Here is an 18023-nt window from a genome sequence, read left to right on the forward strand (position 1 = left end):
AAATCATTTTTAAAGATCTTATTTATTTATTTATTTATTTATTTATTTATTTATTTATTTATGAAATAGAGAGAGAGAGACAGACAGAGAGGCAGAGGGAGAAGCAGACTCCCTGCAAGGAGCCCCGTGCAGTACTCCATCCCAGGACCCCGGGATTACACCCTGAACTGAAGGCAGACATTTAACTACTGAGCCACCCAGGCATCTGTGGCTAATTTTAATATAACACAATATTTACTCATCTGACCAGTAAGCAATTTCTGTCTACAGCTCCAAACTATTACTCTCCTTCACCTCACGCATATCATTTATATTTCAATGTAATACTTAGGTTCAAGACTATGTTAAAGACATATAAAATAGCATTGTGTTATTGTTCAAGTAACTGATAAACTCTTCCTTTTTGAAATCCATCTATAGCAATTAATAACTATGGACTATGCACATCTTAATGGAGGTGAAAGAATATAGACAAAATAATATTTCCATTTTAGAATGTACTACATCAGTGAGCCAAAGGAAAAATATTCCAGCAAGGGTATCAGGCATTTCTAAAATTTGAAAAATCTAGTGATGTTATAATAGTTCCATTTTGTTGGTTTATCTTATTGTTTGTATATCTCTACACTTATGTTTCTTCTTCATGTATGAGATAACTCAAAACAGGCTAAAAATTTTTTACAGTAAGTAATTCGGATAGAGTAATTCGGATATTTATTTTTTGAAAAATATTTTATTTATTAATTTGAGAGAGAGATAATGAGAGAGAGCAGGAATGGGGGGGAGGAGAAGCAGGTCTCCCCTGAGTAGGATTTTTCAAATTTTATGTAAAAGAGAAATAAATTATCTCAAGCACTCTTCCTGTTTTTCCTCTAATCTGTCATTAACTGTTGCTTTATGTACTACTAAGAAACATTTTAAAGTGTTTTCAATGAAACTATGGTACACTGGTAAACGTGGTTTAGATGAATCAAACAAGAGTTTACAATTCAGCAATAATGTTTTGCGTACACATGCACATTTATTAATTTCATATTTCCTGTAACCTTATAGAAAATTTCTTATTACAATTCCTGCCTTAATTTAATGTTCTCTAGATTTTCCATATTATTATTATTTTTAAAGATTTTATTTATTTACTCACGAGACACACACACACACACACACGAGAAAGAGAGAGAGAGAGAGAGAGAGAGAGAGAGGCAGAGACACAGGCAGAGGGAGAAGCAGGCTCCCTGCAGGGAGCCCTATACGGGACTCAATCCCAGGACTCCAGGATCACTCTCTGTGTCAAAGGCAGATGCTCAACCTCTGAGCCACCCAGGTGTCCCGATTTGCCATATTATTTAAACAAAACACTCTATATTTATTCTAATAGTTCAAGGCCTTTAGGAGTAGAATACATTAAATGTTTTTGCTTTGCAACCCTGGGAGCTTCCCAGGTATAATCTAAACCAGCCCCCCATATGCAGAGGACAGAAAGAGACTAAAGAAATAGGCTACTGCAACTAGGCGGGTGGTATGTTTAAGAAGCAAAGGGACTTAAAAAGTTTGTCTTGGGCAGCTGCAAGCTGACTAGATCTCAGTACTGGCCTGTCAGAACTTTAAAGTCTATATAGATGCTTTGACTGAGTTAAGTTACATATACTGTCCCTATACCGTCCAGATGGTCTCAACACCATCTAGTATTCTCAAAGCTGTAACCTGGGAGCAGCCTCTATCATAAGTAAAGAAAGTGGAGAGCACATTCTAAGAAATGAGAAAGGGATGAGGAGCCTCTGACTGTCTGTGTCCAGCTCATGGGTCAACCAATAGTCATGTCCTCCAAATGACCTCTTCCAAAAAAAATTATCCAATATTGTATAATGAATTGGAACTACTGTTACTAATTTTTAAATTAAAATATGTTATATATAATACACATATAAGGGACAGAGGTCTTAAGCATCAAGCATACCACATTTCACAACATCAAAAAACAGTATCATTACAATTCAGATAAATATGAGCACTGGGTGTTATTCTGTATGTTGGTAAATTGAACACCAATAAAAATTAATTTATAAAAAAAAAAAACAATTCAGATAAATATATATTGAGTATTATTAAAATGCTGGTCTCTATTGTTAACCCTCCTAGCCAGTGCTATAAGCAACCACTACTTTAACTTTTACCTTCACGAATCAAGTTTGCTTGATACTGAATTTCATAGAATTGAAATCATAAAAAGAAATAATAGATGACCTACAGTGTGGGTGGTCCTGTGGATTCCTGGATTTACTCTCAGTGACAACATTAGTGACAGCAGCAGTAGCAATGCCAGCATCTTCAGAAGCATCATTTGAGAGTCCAGGGTTACTACTTAACAACAGTTGCCCTCCAGTTTGACCAATGGTTGGTTTGGAATTATGGGAACTGGATAGCACCCCTTCTGCTGCTTGTTCTTTCAGGTTAAGGGTGATTAAGTAGCTTCAGGTTAAGTAGCTTCCTTCAGTTACTCATGTGAACTTATTCCACAGGCTGCTTTTACTCTTTCAGCCTTCCCAGCAGTTTTGTAAGCGCCCTTCGTATTATGCTGTCTATCCCTTGAAAACCTCCAGTGGTCTCTGTATTTATATTTTCTCCATTTTTGTATTATATATGTGTGTATAAATATATAACATATATTACAGTATGTATATTTCAATATGCATAGTACATGAAAAATGTATTTTATATATCATAATATGTATTATGCACACACATACATAAACAGTTCTTCCATACAGAAGACATTTTAACATCTCTATTCTCTGTATCCTCGTTATTTTATTTTTAAGGGCTTTACTTATTTATTCTTGAGAGACATATTGAGAGAGAGGCAGAGGGAGAAGCAGGTTCCATGCAGGGAGCCTGATGCAGGACTCGATCCCGGGACTCCAGGATCATGCCCTGGGCCAAAGGCGGGCACTAAGAGGCTGAACCACCCAGGGTTCCTGTCTGTATCTGCATTATTAATCCCATGTTTTCTGAATCTGTCAATGTGTCACTGCTCAGAGTTAAAGCTTTGATCAGTTAGCATCCACCTCGTCTCATCCCAACAAGCAGCACCAGTGTTGAGGATAATTACCTACTCCCATCTCCCACTCTCATTACTACTTCTATCCTTGTAATCTGTCCAAGAGCCCTGTTCCTCTAGAACAAGTTGCTTACCTCCTATGGCAGTTTTTTCCTCTTTTTTTGTCTTCTTTTCAATTTTTAATAATACCTGTCAAATAGTAATCCTTGTCAATACGTACACCAAATAGTCACTTCCTCCTATGATCTGACTCAATTTATATAATAGGCTTAGATACATGCCCTGTCCCTACAATGCTGTTCCATCTTTTTACAGCTAATTGGGACATGCCCAGTCATGTTCAGAATCCTTAGATTTGATCAGGCATATCCTACTGATTTGTTCTTATTTTATTTTTTTTTTTAACATCCACTCTCTACAATGTTCCCATTTTTTAAACTGCTCTTCTCATATCTATGACATGCTCAGAAATCAAAGTCTCTTCAGGAAAGCAAAATACCCTAATTTAATTATTTTTAGTTAGCATAGAAATATTTTTAATTGGTATACAAAATTTATGTATTATTGGAATACAAGGAACAAATTGCAAATAACATATTAAAACTCATTTTCTTTAAATAGAATTTAGCTGTCATTTTGTTTTTTATTAAAACATTTCGTACATATAATTAACCAGTGTTAATCATAGAAAAATGTTCGATTTGAAGTTGTATAAATGAGTCAATACAAAGGCAAAAATAAGAATTTAATGTGCTCATATAATTTCTAGAACACTTTTTAATTTTTTGAATTATTTTAAAATTTTATTTAAATTTAATTAATTAACATATAATGTATTATTGGTTTCAGAGGTAGAGGTCAGTGATTCATCAGTCTTATATAACACCCAGGGCTCATTATATTACATACCTTCCTTAACGTCCATCACCCAGTTACCCCATCAACTCACCCTCCTCCCCTCCATTGACCAGTTTGTTTCCTATGATTAAGAGTCTTTTGTGGTTTCTCTTTTTTTAAATAAAGATAAAAATAAGATTTTATATTCCAATAGAGAATCATTTATATGTCCTGATTTGCCTGAAATGGTCACAACACAGCAATAGTTTGGAAAGTACATCAAATGATCATCTTATGTGTCATTTCATCACAGGGAAAGTGATTACTACTTACATTAAATAAAAAGTGGAAAAGCAGCAGTAACTAGTATTCTAAATGGCAACAAGTAGTTGATAAGATACCAAAATACAACCAAGAAAGACTGAGTGTGGATGGACAATATATGGATAAAAAAATGTCTAAAGTAAATATAGTGAAAAAAAGCAGTCATTTTAGGGAGATTTAGTAGAAGAAGATAAGGAGTGTGCCTGGACAGTGATATTTATTTTCTTTAAAGTTTTTGCTTATGTGGGGATCCCTGGGTTGCTCAGCGGTTTGGCACCTGCCTTCTGCCCAGAGCATGATCCTGGAGTCCCGGGATCGAGTCCCACATCGGGCTCCCTGCATGAAGCCTGCTTGTCCCTCTGCCTCTCTCTCTCTGTGTCTCTCATGAATAAATAAATAAAATCTCTAAAAAAAAAATTTGATTGTGTATCTCTAACATTTCTTGGTAGGATTGGCATCCTGGCTAAGAGCATTTATTTTTATATTTACAGATACTTTAAAAATTTTGCTTTTTTCCAAACATCTCAGTTCCAGTAATAAGCCATTAAAGAAAGCTAAATTAATAAAATAAGATATTGATCATTTCAAAAGAGAAAGTTTTGTAAAGTTAATGTAAAAACCTTTTCAGCCTTATGTTTGCAAGTTATTTGACAATAGATTTATCATGCACAGTTGTCTCGAATGGGAATTGAGGCTGTTGAAATAGAAAAAAAGTAAGTTAGTTTTTAATTTTGCTGTGAGTGATGCCCTGAAGCATATTTACTTGATATTTTATCTATTGTTTAATATTGTGTCCTATGAATTTCTTATAAAGAAGAGAGATCAATATCTTCAAAAGTATTGCAAATAATTATGTAATTCATCTGGGAATCGCCTGGTTCATTTCCCAACATTATTATATTCTATGAAAAGTAAATAGTAAAAATAATTTCTAACCTCTATGCATATGGAATTTTTACTCTTCAGCCATCTCAAAATGCCTAGATTTTCTTGCTTTCCTATTGATTTCATCACTGGAGTTAGAAATGACTGTCTCGTATAGATAAAAATAAATAGTGTCTTCCCCCTCCATCCTCCAGTCCCCTTAAATATTTACTAAAAGTCTCATTAATCCATGAATAATAGGCATTTGGTGTCTAAAGCCAAAAATCTATTCCTTCCTTCGAGACCTATATATAAACAGACTAGTAGAAACCCCATGGGCATCATTATGCAAGCTTATCCACAAGACTTGGTTCCATAGACAGAACATGTCATACATAAGGTTGAATCAAAAAGTACTTCTTGTTTTGTTAATTTCTATGGACTCGACAAAATGTCAGTGGCTCAGACGCATTTAAGGTGGTTAATGTAAGTCTAGATTAAACACAAGATTCATATATTTTTAGCGAAAACATTCAAATAGATGTTATAAAATTATTTAAAAAATTAGTCAGAATTTTTAAATAACACTATGGTCAGAGTTATAAAACAAATTTTGAAAAAAAAAAAAAACCCTTGAAACAATTTTAAACCATTGTACAAATATTAAGGAGACTGGTAGAGCAAATATTTTCAAGTTGAGGTTAAGAAAGGACGAGGACAATCAAGTAACCACCAATGGAGTCTCAGTGAATTCATTTTAAACAAGGATTTCAATGCCATTCTAGCCAAAAAGTAATACATTACAAGTCAACTAATGTTAATTAAAATCGTTAAAAAATTATAATCGGTCACAAAAAATAGGGACCTAAAATAAAGACAAAATTGAGCCTAGTGGAAAAGACCCATTATGTGGTTCCCTATGCACTTTGATCTGGAGGATTAACAATTTGAAATGTGACTATGAAATGTGACTGTGTAATAAATGATTGATCATGACCATGTTCAATCATTTGCCAAAAATAAGTTCAGAGCGAATTATTAATAAATAATTTGCTTTGAGAATGCACATTTATTTCAAATATTTTCACCTGAAATTATATTTTTCAAGATCCTTCAGGGAAATATATGAAGAGAACTTTCTTATAGCATACTTAGTGTCAATAGAACCACTGGTTCTGTAAGTCTGTTTCAAGCATCATCTCCCCAGTATAGGCCTGCAGCATGATACAGGCTTCTTTAGGGATACCTTTTAGATGAGGGTAGTGTTGCCCTTCTCCACCGATTAGGCTTTCACATCTGAAAGGCCCTTAACAAGGCTATTATGCTCCTCTGTAAGTCAATTCTATTAGTGTTTATCAAAATATTACTTTTCTTGGCAATATTAGAGATTGAGGTAGAATGGGAGTTGTCTTCCCAAAATAGCAGTGATTTTAATGAACATTTTATTTCCTCATGAAAAGGCACTCCCAGAAGTTTAATTTTACTTCAGTTCTACAGTCTTCAGGACTTAACAATTTATGCCATCAAGCAATATTTCACGTTGCTTTCAGTGTCCGATATGTCTTAGACTTTCTTCTAAAAAATGAGGTCCTCATTTTAAGCATCTCCAGATGGATAGCAATCTTCCTCTCTCTGGCAATAGCTTGAGTTTAAATTGCTTTGACTTATTTTTCCCCGAAGTAAGAACACCAATTCTCTTTTTATGGTTATAATCACACAAACATTATACAAATTTAATTATTCAGACTTTGATTCTCTGATTTTTTTTTTCAATGAAGTGAACATCTTGGCAATATCTTAACTCCTATTTCATAGTCCTTCATCTACTCACCTATTCAACAAAATTTGTTGGACTTTTGTATTCATATTTATTCTTTTTATTGTGAATGTACATGCAAGTGTTCTCAGTCTGACAGGTTTCTTAATAATGTGTGTTGGCTGCCCATTTCCCCAGGCTTTATTCCTGGGAACACATGTAGAGAGTCAGGTTGACTGGCCTAGTGAGTAGCCAGATTTTCCACAGACAAAAATACAGAAAAATGTTTTGTTTGTTTGGTTGGTTTGCTTGTAGGAAAGAGGACACCACAGCTATCCCTCATGTCCTCCTGAATGGGGTCTCTTCTTTATACCAACCTTTTGGAATGTAAATAAAATCTCTCCAGGATCTTCATGGCCTCACTTTTGAAGGGTTTGGTGACCATTACTTGTCTCCAAATCCTGGAGTTTCATTTTTTCAATGTGTAAATATACAGAGAGATAAAGCTCTAGTTTTTCTTGTACCTTGTGACTCAAGCTTGGGACCTAGTAACCAGAGATTTAGTAATCTAAAAATTGAGACAATTTGACTGTCTTGGGAAGGGCCTAAGGGTTTTACTACCTTCAGATCAGAACAATTAACTAAACAAATAGCTAAAGATCTAATTCTCTAGGTAAGTGAAGAGTCCCAAGAGGCACTGAGAAACCCAGGAAAGTTTAATTTCTCCACATTACTGTTTGCATAGCATAGTACCAGATGGAATGGGAACTCAAAATGGTAATGTACCTTAAATATTTTTAAGTTCTATTAAATTTATGGCTTCACAAGACCTTTAAAAGTAGCAAAATATTTATCCTGGGTGTCTTTAGTAATATATACATTTTTTTTTCAAAATATATGTTGAAATTTCATTATGACCTACACTGCAGCACTAACATCTATTTTCCACAAACACTTATCTTGGTAGCTTGATTTAATTTGTACATTTGAAAATTTCTATAAACTTGTGAAATAATTCTATTTTTATGTATGTTTCATTATTTGATATTCTAAATTCTTGTGAGTTGTTTAACTAATAATTATTTAGTAATGTTTATATAATCTGTCAAAGCACTCTACACATACATTGGGTAAAGAACAGAAAATATTTTTAACTAAAGACATCGCTGATGTCAACCAACTCTTGTTTTGAAAAATAAAACCTGACAAATCATATAAAGGTAGATAAATTATTACTCAGACATCCACTTATGGTTTGGGTATAGATTTTGACAGGCCATGTGAAAAAAATGCCTCCAAGAGTCTTCACTTCAGGACATAAAATCACTTTGTTTTTTTGTTTTTTTTTTCTAAAAGCTATTTTCAAAACATCAATATTCTTTTAAAGTCTCTCATTTATATTCTCACAAGAATGTTGATATTTATAAGCAAATTGTAAATAATGAATTTACTATTTAGGGATAGTTTGGTTTAGTTACTCTTAATCCTCTAATACTTGGCATTAATTTGTGACAATGAATATTTAGAATTTATAAAGTTTTTCATTTCAAAATTATTTTTACTTGCTGATTTACTTTTTGTTCTGTAAATAGGTTAATATTTCTGAAATGTATTCTTTGCAAAAATTCATATTGAACTCAAAAAAAACCCTTTTTGTTATTTGGAAAGGTATACAAAATGTCTACCATGATAATTACTTGAAACTCTGAAAGCTAATGATTGAATTTTATGAATGTTATCCTTACTAAACTCCACTACTAGAAACCACCTAGAGCTTGCCTATGTTAAAAACATGAAATCAGATGAAAAGATATTTGTTATTCTATTAATCAGATGCCTGCGAATTAGCATCCATTCAGATGCTGAGAAGATTCTGTTAGGTGGAAGAGAAAAATGTGAGCAAGTGCTAGCACAGTGGTTGATACCTTGTTAATTGATTTCACTTTCTTTGTGACTGACAGGCTAATAGCTAAGCGGCTAAAATAAAATACAATAAGCACTTTCACAGAGTTCAGGAATAGGTTTAAAAGACAGTTTTCATTGGAAGTTTCTGTACTTATTGCCATAGAGAAAAAGAAAAAAAAATCTCAATTAAAGACCACTATACTCTTATATAAAAGAATTGGAGAAAAAATGGTAAAAAACCAAGACCCCTAAAACATATGATTTACTAAGTTATCCTATAGGAATGAAACATTAGGCAATATTATTGAGACCTCTTCTTCAAATGTTGTTTGTTTGGTTTTTTTTTTTTTTACAATATTAAGCTGGTGAATTCATGCTTCGTCGTTCATGAATTATTTTTATTTGATTTACTTTCTAAAGTCTTACGAAGTGTCTTGCCCAGAAATTTTCTTATAGCTGCTTTCCTTTTATTACAATACCATTTTTTTCTGAAGTATTGGCAGTGTACTGATAAGTGAAAGCATATATAATAATGTGAGACTGTCCAAGGTTTTGCATATGAAGAATTTGTGGCAAGGGGATTATTTAGTATTTCTAAGGAAGAAACAACAAGATAGCAGAAAATAACAATATGTAGCCATTCATGATTAATTTCACAAGACAAATATTTAGCAATCCTTTATTCAAAGTCTAAATAATATTGCTTAGATGCAAGGGAATCTATGTAGACTCAGTGTCACCAAAACACTTATGATCTTTTTTTTTTAAGATTTTATTTATTTATGCATGAGAGACATAGAGAGAGAGAGAGAGAGAGAGAGAGAGAGAGAGAGGAAGAGACACACTTAGAGGGAGAAGCAGGCTCCATGCAGGGAGCCTGACATGGGACTCAATCCTGGGTCTCCAGAATCACTCCCTGGGCTGAAGGCAGCGCTAAACCGCTGAGCCACTGGGGCTGCCCTTTATGATCTACTTGAACAGTTAGAGCAAATATAATAACACTTCTTTATACAGAAATTATACAAATTAAACTCCTTAAGCTTACCAAGAAAAAGAAACAGGGAATGAAGGAAGGAAAAAAAAAGGAGGGAGGGACAAAGGGAAAAAGAAAGGAAGTCAGGAAAGAAGGAAAGAAGAAATGAAAAAATAACAGAGCAATAATTAAAAGTGGTGGGTTATTTCAACCTCCTAATTAATTTAGTAATAATGTGCTCCTTTCAGAAATAAAAAACTAATTGAATGTCATGGGCAGGGAGGGGGTGAAGGAAAAGTAAAAAAAAAAAAGACTGATAATTACAGGAAGTGGTAAAATTATATAAAAATACAGTTTATTTTGGAAAACAGTTTTGGGGTTCTTTAGGAATATATTGACTATACTCAAGATTTAGTTTCTACCTTAGAAGATGTGATTCTGTGTGTGTGTGTGTATGTGTCCAAAATGATAAAATTAGATAAAAAGGTATATAAAAGAGAGACAGACAATAACCATTATTTAGATTCAGAAAAGGGAAAAGATAATTTTTTAAAGATTTATTTATTTGTTTGAGAGAGAGAGAGTGAGAGTGAGAGAGAGAGAGAGAGAGAGTGTGTGTGTGTGTGTGTGTGTGTGTGTGTGTGAGGGGGAATGGGTAAGGGAGAGAGAAAGAAAGAATTTTAAGCAGACACCTCATTGAGCACAGAGCCTAATTTGGGGCCCCATCTCATGACCCTGAGATCATGACCTTAGCCAAAATCGAGAGTTGGATGCTTAACTGACTCACCACCCAGGCACCCAAGAAAAGATAATCTATTGTGTTTAATAAAGTTTACAAGATATTGCAGTTTGAGAAGGGCCATAATAAGGCATTATAGTTAGAGCAGACAAATAAGAAAGATAGCTTGAGGTCCTTTGCAGTATAAATGCCCAAGAATACTGTGTAAAATATAATAATCATTGTTTAAAATGAGTAGTTGAGTTAAATAACATAGAATAGAAGCAGAAATACCCAAAGGGAAATGATATTAATCCTCTGAGCCGGCTTGGAATAGAGGAAAGCCAACAGAAGGGGTAGGATTTTGAGATATGCATCCTCTTGGTAGGTTGGTGGTGGATGCTGGGAAAACGTGTCAGGGAAATATTCTCAAATATGGAAATAAGAGAAAGAAGAAGAAGAAAGAAAGAAAAAGAAAGAAAGAAAGAAAGAAAGAAAGAAAGAAAGAAAGAAAGAAAGAAAGAAGAAGAAAGAAAGAAAGAAAGAAAGAAAAGAAAGAAAGAAAGAAAGAAAGAAAGAAAGAAAGAAAGAAAGAAAGAAAGAAAGAAAGAAAGAAAGAGAAGAGAAGGAAGGAAGGAAGGAAGGAAGGAAGGAAGGAAGGAAGGAAGGAAGGAAGAAAAAGAAAGAAAGAAGAAAGAAAACTGAGCAGCGTATACCTCAATGTTATTTGGGGATTAAGGCTAGCTAGGTTTTTCTAGTGTAATGCACGTAGTTCATTTCGCTGCTTCCTAGTGGTTAAAAATCACACTTAGTAGTGTTGGACCCTGGCTCACGGGTGCCAACGTGGCCCGGTGGACGCCCCAGAGACTCAGACCCCAGACAGGCAGATGCAATTAGCAAGAGGGTTTATTGAACGTTTGCGCAAACGGGCTCTCCGCCTCCGAAGAGGAAAAGAGCCCCGATTAGCAATTACAGGTGTCTTTTAAAAGGCAAAAGGAAAGAACCTTCCTAAAGACAAAAGAACCGCGGGAGTCGCATGGCATCCAGGTTGATTTTGGGGAGGGTCAACATGAACCTATTCAGGGACATTCCAATCAGGGTGTGTGGGGGGGGGAAACGGTTTTCTTATTGTAAACAGAATGCTTTTAGTTGCTAAAATTTCAGGAAGAAGACTGGATGGGCTGCCTCTGGATTAGGGCTGGCCCTACTTACAAGGGGGGAGGTTTCTTCATTCCCTCCTCTTGTTTGGGCTGATTTTAACCTTAAAATCTTAGGGAACTTTTTTTTTTTTTTTCAGTTTGGAGGGCCCGACATTGCTGAGTTAATACCAGAGCTTGGGTAATAGACAATCTTTCTCGGATGAACTGGAGCAGCCGGTTGAGGACGCAGGGGCCGAAAGTTAGCAGCAGGAGCAGGATAACTAGAGGGCCCAGAATGGTAGAGATTAGGGTGGTCAACCAGGGAGACTGATTAAACCAGCTTTCAAACCAGCCCTGCTGGGCCTCCCGGTCCCTTTGTCTTTTATTTAACCTTTCCCTGAGTTTGGCCATGGAGTCTCTGATGACTCCAGAATGGTCTGCATAGAAACAGCCTTCCTCTCCCAGGGCCGCACACAGTCCTCCCTCTTTCAGGACTAGTCAATCCAAGCCTCTCCTGTTGTGAAGTGCTACTTCTGAGAGTGAGGGGAGGGACTGTTCTAGCTTAGAAACGGACTGCGCTAGTGTCCGTAGATCCTCATCTACAGCTGTTTGGAGTTCTAGATAACGCCGTGAGCCCTGGATCAGAGCAGCTGCGCCAGGTACCCACCCCAGCAGCGACCCCTAGTCCCAACATAACGGCTAAGGTTAGGGAAGCAGGTTCGCGCCGAAAACGGGTGGGATGTTTATCATACTGATTTTCTAGAGTTTCAGCAGGGTGATAGAACACCCTGGGTATGATCTGCACCATGACACAGAAGTCGTTTGAGCTATTTAGAACCTTAGCCGACACACAGGGGGTGAGGCCTTTGTTGCATGCCCACCAAGTTCCCGGCTGGGGCTCCAGGTAAGAATCAGTCCCCAAAATCGGGGTGGTAGTGTTGCAGAGTCTCTGGTAGCCCCGGGGGGGTGTTCCTATGCAGGTTCCCTGTCCTGTAACTTCTGTAAGGGTGAATTGTGGTTGGGAGTTGGGTGTGCATCCCTGAGTGCTAGTGATGTTATTATAGGTCCCTGAAGTAGCAATTCCCTCATAATAAGGGGGGGGTGGTGCAAGGCAGAGCCAGCAGGATTTAGTTACATCGGGTCTGGTTCGATTAAGGGCCAGGAATGCCCCTATGATAAGATTTGTCCGGTCTCGGGTGACGACCGAGGGGTTGGAGTGACCGCGAAGTTAGTGGGTGCGGCACTCCCTGCGGCTAGGGCCGGGGCTGGTAGTTTAGCAGGAGCTATTTGTTCCCGAGGACCGCGTTAGGCCCGATCGCCACGGAGTCTGGGGATTCTATTTTTAGTTTAATTCTGAATATAAAACCATCATCTGTTCTTTCTTTGTATAACCTGAGTCCCCACGTATATCCATTGGCCCAGTAAGTAGCCCTTTTTCCGGGCTCCGTGAAGGATATCCGTAGGGGATGACACCACCCTTGGCAGGGCCCATAATTAAGGGTTTTCCATTTGCTAAATGTCGGGTGAGTATAGTTAGCCTTGACAGTGATATAATCCCAGGAGGAGGAGGGCCTCCATTCTGTATCCCCCGTAGTTTCGCACCCCCAATTTTTACAATAGAAGGTATTCCCCTCCTCCACAGGTGGGATTTAGCCTGCGATCTCTGTGGTGCCCGGGACAGACATAAAAGGGAAGAGTGCTTGGCATGGCCCTTCTGTCAGGCGTGCCACATCCTCCCCATGGGTCTAATCCCAGTCGCCCTGGAGGGCTTTCTTGGTTAGGGGCTCTAGAGGTGTCGAAGTATCCCTCTAGGTCCCATGGGCTAGGGGCCCCTATGGTTAGCTTGCATAGGTCAGGATATAGGTCAGGCCACCAGGTTCCCACGGGGGCGGTCTTAGTTATAGACCAGACCTCGTCACCCCCAGACGTTAGTACCTGCCAGGTTAACCTTTTGAGGGCATGAGGGTCACCTTTGGCGGAGGTGAAGAGCGCTAGGAGAGGTAGGAATATAACAACTGTCATTGAACAATTTTTGAAAGTCTTATCTTGAGCGGGTTTTGGGTGCGGTGGAGCTTCCATTGGAGCGGCTCGTCCGGTCCGTCCTGGCTGGCGTCAGCGGTGCTCGTTGATGGGGCGCGCTGGACGTGTGAGGCGTGGACCCAAGCAGCAATGCCGTCTACCTTTAAGGCGGTTGGGGTGGTCAGTAGGACAGTATATGGGCCCTTCCAGCGGGGCTCAAGCGTCCTGGACTGATGTCTCCTGACGTAGACGGAGTCCCCGATCTGGAACGGGTGTGGGCCGGTTGTGTCTCCGGGGCGGTAGACAGCCGCAAGGGGCTTCCAGATCTGGTGCTGGGTAATCTGGAGCGCCTTTAGCCTGTCCTGTAAACCGGGAGTGTTAGCAAGAGGGTCAATAGCAGAATCTATTAAGTCCGTTACTGGTAGGGGACCTCCATAGAGAATCTCGTAAGGAGTTAGCCCATGGCGCGCGGGAGTGTTCCGGACTCGGAACAGAACCACAGGGAGGAGTTGGACCCAGTCTCTAGTGCCAGTCTCCAATGTCAATTTAGTTAGGGTCTCTTTAATTGCTCTATTCATTCTTTCTACCTGACCTGAGCTCTGGGGTCTGTATGCACAATGTAATTTCCAATTTATCCCCAGTAATCTGGCCACCAACTGACTTACCTGGGAGACGAAGGCGGGGCCGTTGTCCGACCCTATTACCTTGGGCAGTCCAAACTGGGGGAAAATTTCTTCCAGGATTTTCTTGACATCCACCTGGGCGGTTTCTTGCTTGGTGGGGAAAGCTTCTGTCCAGCCATTTCGTAGAAAGCTACTCCCATCGGTGTACCAGGTTGCTTCAGCATCTGGCAAAGGCTGGTCCGTCAAGTCCCCTCTGGTGCCATGGACTTCAGCTAGGATCTGGTGGCAATCATGCATTACTAGGGAGGGGGACTCGGTTTCTGGAAGCAAGGTGGCCGGGTTTAGAGATGTAGCCGTTCCAAACTGTATCCGCTCAGAATTCAGTAACATGGCCTGATAATGGGTGACCCGGGCGTTTGAGAGCCATCGATCAGGGGGCTGGCGGATGACTGTCTCTACGGCGTGGGGGGCCACCACAGTGAGGGGTTGGCCAAAAGTCAACTTGTCTGAGTCTTTTACCAGGACTGCCACAGCCGCTATTATTCGGAGACATGGGGGCCATCCTGCAGCCACGCTGTCTAATTTTTTTTGAAAAGTATGCCACGGGCCTTTTCCAGAGTCCCAGTTTTTGAGTTAGGACCCCTTTGGCTATTCCATTATGTTCATCAACATATAGCGTAAAAGGCTTGGTTACATCTGGGAGGCTCAGGGCAGGGGCGGTCAATAAGGCCCTTTTTATTTTGTCAAAAGCCAATTGCTGCTCCTTTCCCCAGTGGTAGGGGGTGTTGGATTTCGTGAGAGGATATAGGGGAGCCGCCATCTCCGCAAACCCGGGTATCCAGAGGCGGCAGAACCCAGCACTGCCGAGGAACTCTCCTAGTCCTTTGGCATTAGTGGGTGCTGGGATCAGGGCTACAGCCTTTTTGCGGCTCTCCGTCAGCCACCTCTGGCCTCCTTCCAGGAGATATCCCAGATAGGTCACTTGTCTCTGGCCTACTTGGGCCTTTTTGGCGGAGGCTCTATACCCCAGTTCTCCCAGTCTCTCAAGCAGGGCCCCCGTACCTTTTACACAATCCTGTTCTGTCCTAGCCGCCAGGAGCAAATCATCCACGTACTGCAGAAGGACGAGGTCCGGATGGCCAACTCGGAAATCTGCCAAATCCCGATGCAAGGCCTCATCGAACAAAGTAGGGGAGTTTTTGAATCCCTGTGGCAGCCTTGTCCAAGTGAGTTGTCCTGAGAATCCCGTCTCAGGATCTTTCCATTCAAAAGCAAAAATAGGCTGGCTTTGAGAGCTTAACCTCAGGCAGAAGAATGCATCTTTTAGATCTAACACCGTATACCAGACATGGCTTGGGGGTAAGGTGCTGAGCAAGTTGTAGGGATTCGGCACCGTGGGATGTATGTCCTCTGTCCTCCAGTTAACCTCTCGTAAATCTTGTACCGGCCGGTAATCTCCTGTGCCGGGTTTTTTTACGGGTAATAGAGGAGTATTCCAGGGCGACTGGCAAGGTATTAAAATGCCCAATTGTAATAGTCTCTGTATATGTGGCCGAATGCCTTTTTTGGCCTCTTTGCTCATTGAATATTGCCGGATCGATATGGGGGTGGCCGAGGGTTTTAAGTTTATAATTATGGGCGGCTGGTTTACAGCTAGTCCCATTCCGGCCGTTTCCACCCAGGCCTGAGGGTAGTTAGTGAGCCATTCAGAATCTAGGGGCTGCACGGACGGTGGAGAGTCCTCGTGCAGCCGGTGTTCATCCTCTAGGCGCAAGGTCAGTACCTGGAGGGGCTGCCCTCCTGCGCCAGTAATAGTGGCCCCTTTTTGCTGAAAATGTATCTGGGCCCCTACTTTTGAAAGAAGGTCTCTGCCTAGGAGAGGGTAAGGGCCGTCTGGGACCAGTAAGAAGGAATGCGTTACTTGCCCAGTGCTCAGGTGGACCTTCCGTTCGGTTGTCCATCGATATAACTTGCCTCCAGTTGCCCCCTGAACCCAAGACGTTTTAGAGCTCAAGGGTCCTTTTGCCTCAGTTAAAACTGAATGTTGAGCTCCCGTATCGACCAGGAAGGTCACCGGCTGTCCCCCCACTTTAAGGGTTATCCGAGGCTCGGGGGGGGGGTTCCTGGCCCTGACACCCCTAATCTTCATCTTCTAGGGACAAAACAGGAATGGGCTTCTTTTTAGGTCCCTGCGTTTGGCCCTTCCTTGGGCAATCTTTAACCCAATGTCCTTTTTCCTTGCAGTAGGCACACTGGTCTCGTTCAACCCGTGGTCCTCTTTTGTCTCCCAGGTCCCTACTCTGTCCTGACTTACTCTGCCCCGAGCCCTGTACTACGGTGGCCAGTATAGCCTTCTATTAACCTCTCCAGAAAACCTGCCGGCGTCTCCTCTTTTCCCTGCACTATAGCACGTACCTTTGCCAAATTGGTGGGGCGACGCCCTGCCCCTTTGAGACCCGCTAGGAGTACCTGGCGATAGAGACGGAGCCGCTCCCTACCAGCAACAGTGTCGTAGTCCCAGGTCGGGCGAACCAAGGGGAAAACATCCTCAATTTCATTAGGCAGCTGGGTCGGCCTCCCATCCGCCCCCGGGACGCGCTGTCTCTCCTCCGTGGTGAGGAGAGTCTGCAGGAGCTGTTGGCGGTCATCCTAGGTCGGCTGGTGGAGGTGTCCATTGGGTCCTGGCTGGAAGACTAGGGCCTTCACCTGCAAGATAATGTCAGTATTATCCTGGGCCACCCGACGTTGAAAGCGGCCACTCTGAGGAGCAGAAGGTGACCCATCTTCGTCTTCTGACTTCGACCGAGAGATTGTGTGCCCGGCCGGCGACTTCTTTCCAGTGATCTAGAGGGAGGCTTAAAGGGGTGGTTACAGTCTGCCCCATGGGTGTAGAGAAGGGGTGAGCGGTGAGGAGGAGGACAGGAAAGGAAGAGAAACACGGAACGAACAGACGCACACGAACGACAGGACTGGCGCGGCAGATTCAGATGGGAGCGGTCGCGAACCACGACCCTCCCCGAAGAGGAGGGAGTGCCGGGGCTCCGTTCCTCTTCCAGACCACTCCGGAGTCCGACTCCGGAGGGGGACCAGGGGTCTTGGGCACGTCTGCCTCCCCCGCTGGTCCAAATACAGAATACAGAGTACAGCGTCCTGCAGGCACAATACAGACCCGGCACAAAACAGACCCGGCCAGTCAGACAAACGGACGAGACAGATAGGACATTTAGCGAGCTCGGTCTTACCTCCTGCCAGTCTTAGGATTGAGTCTGGGGCGTCTCAGATCCCGGACGAGCCCCCAAATGTTGGACCCTGGCTCACGGGTGCCAACGTGGCCCGGTGGACGCCCCAGAGACTCAGACCCCAGACAGGCAGATGCAATTAGCAAGAGGGTTTATTGAACGTTTGCGCAAACGGGCTCTCCGCCTCCGAGGAGGAAAAGAGCCCCGATTAGCAATTACAGGTGTCTTTTAAAAGGCAAAAGGAAAGAACCTTCCTAAAGACAAAAGAACCGCGGGAGTCGCATGGCATCCAGGTTGATTTTGGGGAGGGTCAACATGAACCTATTCAGGGACATTCCAATCAGGGTGTGGGGGGGGAAAACGGTTTTCTTATTGTAAACAGAATGCTTTTAGTTGCTAAAATTTCAGGAAGAAGACTGGATGGGCTGCCTCTGGATTAGGGCTGGCCCTACTTACAAGGGGGGGAGGTTTCTTCAGTAGAGACTTGTTCTTTTTTTTTTATTTTTAAAAGATTTTATTTATTTATCCATGAGAGACAGAGAGAGGCAGAGACATGGGCAGAGGGAGA

The 18023-nt window shown here is 41.1% G+C and overlaps 1 protein-coding gene across 1 annotated transcript; it reads right to left on the reverse strand.

The window, feature by feature from the left end:
• Positions 1 to 12918: 12918 nt before the first annotated feature.
• LOC129504366 (uncharacterized) lies at positions 12919 to 16433 on the reverse strand. Its single transcript, XM_055317021.1, has 3 exons — positions 15279 to 16433; positions 14259 to 14536; positions 12919 to 13955 (listed from the first exon to the last, which is right to left on the reverse strand). The coding sequence occupies exons 1-3, from the start codon at positions 16363 to 16365 to the stop codon at positions 13593 to 13595; spliced, it is 1728 nt and encodes a 575-aa protein (XP_055172996.1). The 5' UTR covers positions 16366 to 16433; the 3' UTR covers positions 12919 to 13592.
• Between the last annotated feature and the right edge of the window lie 1590 nt (positions 16434 to 18023).

Source organism: Nyctereutes procyonoides, unplaced genomic scaffold (genome assembly GCF_905146905.1).
Source record: "Nyctereutes procyonoides isolate TBG_1078 unplaced genomic scaffold, NYPRO_anot_genome, whole genome shotgun sequence".
NCBI classification, from domain to species: Eukaryota; Metazoa; Chordata; class Mammalia; order Carnivora; family Canidae; genus Nyctereutes; species Nyctereutes procyonoides.

Coding starts and splice junctions, on each gene's coding strand:
- LOC129504366 (XM_055317021.1), bottom strand. CDS start 16,365: ATGAAGATTAGGGGTGTCAGGGCCAGGAACCCCCCCCCCGAGCCTCGG. Junction 14,537..15,278: donor AGAACAGGATTGTGTAAAAG/GTACGGGGGCCC, acceptor CCTTGCTTCCAG/AAACCGAGTCCCCCTCCCTA. Junction 13,956..14,258: donor GCCCCGCCTTCGTCTCCCAG/GTAAGTCAGTTG, acceptor CCCGGTTTACAG/GACAGGCTAAAGGCGCTCCA.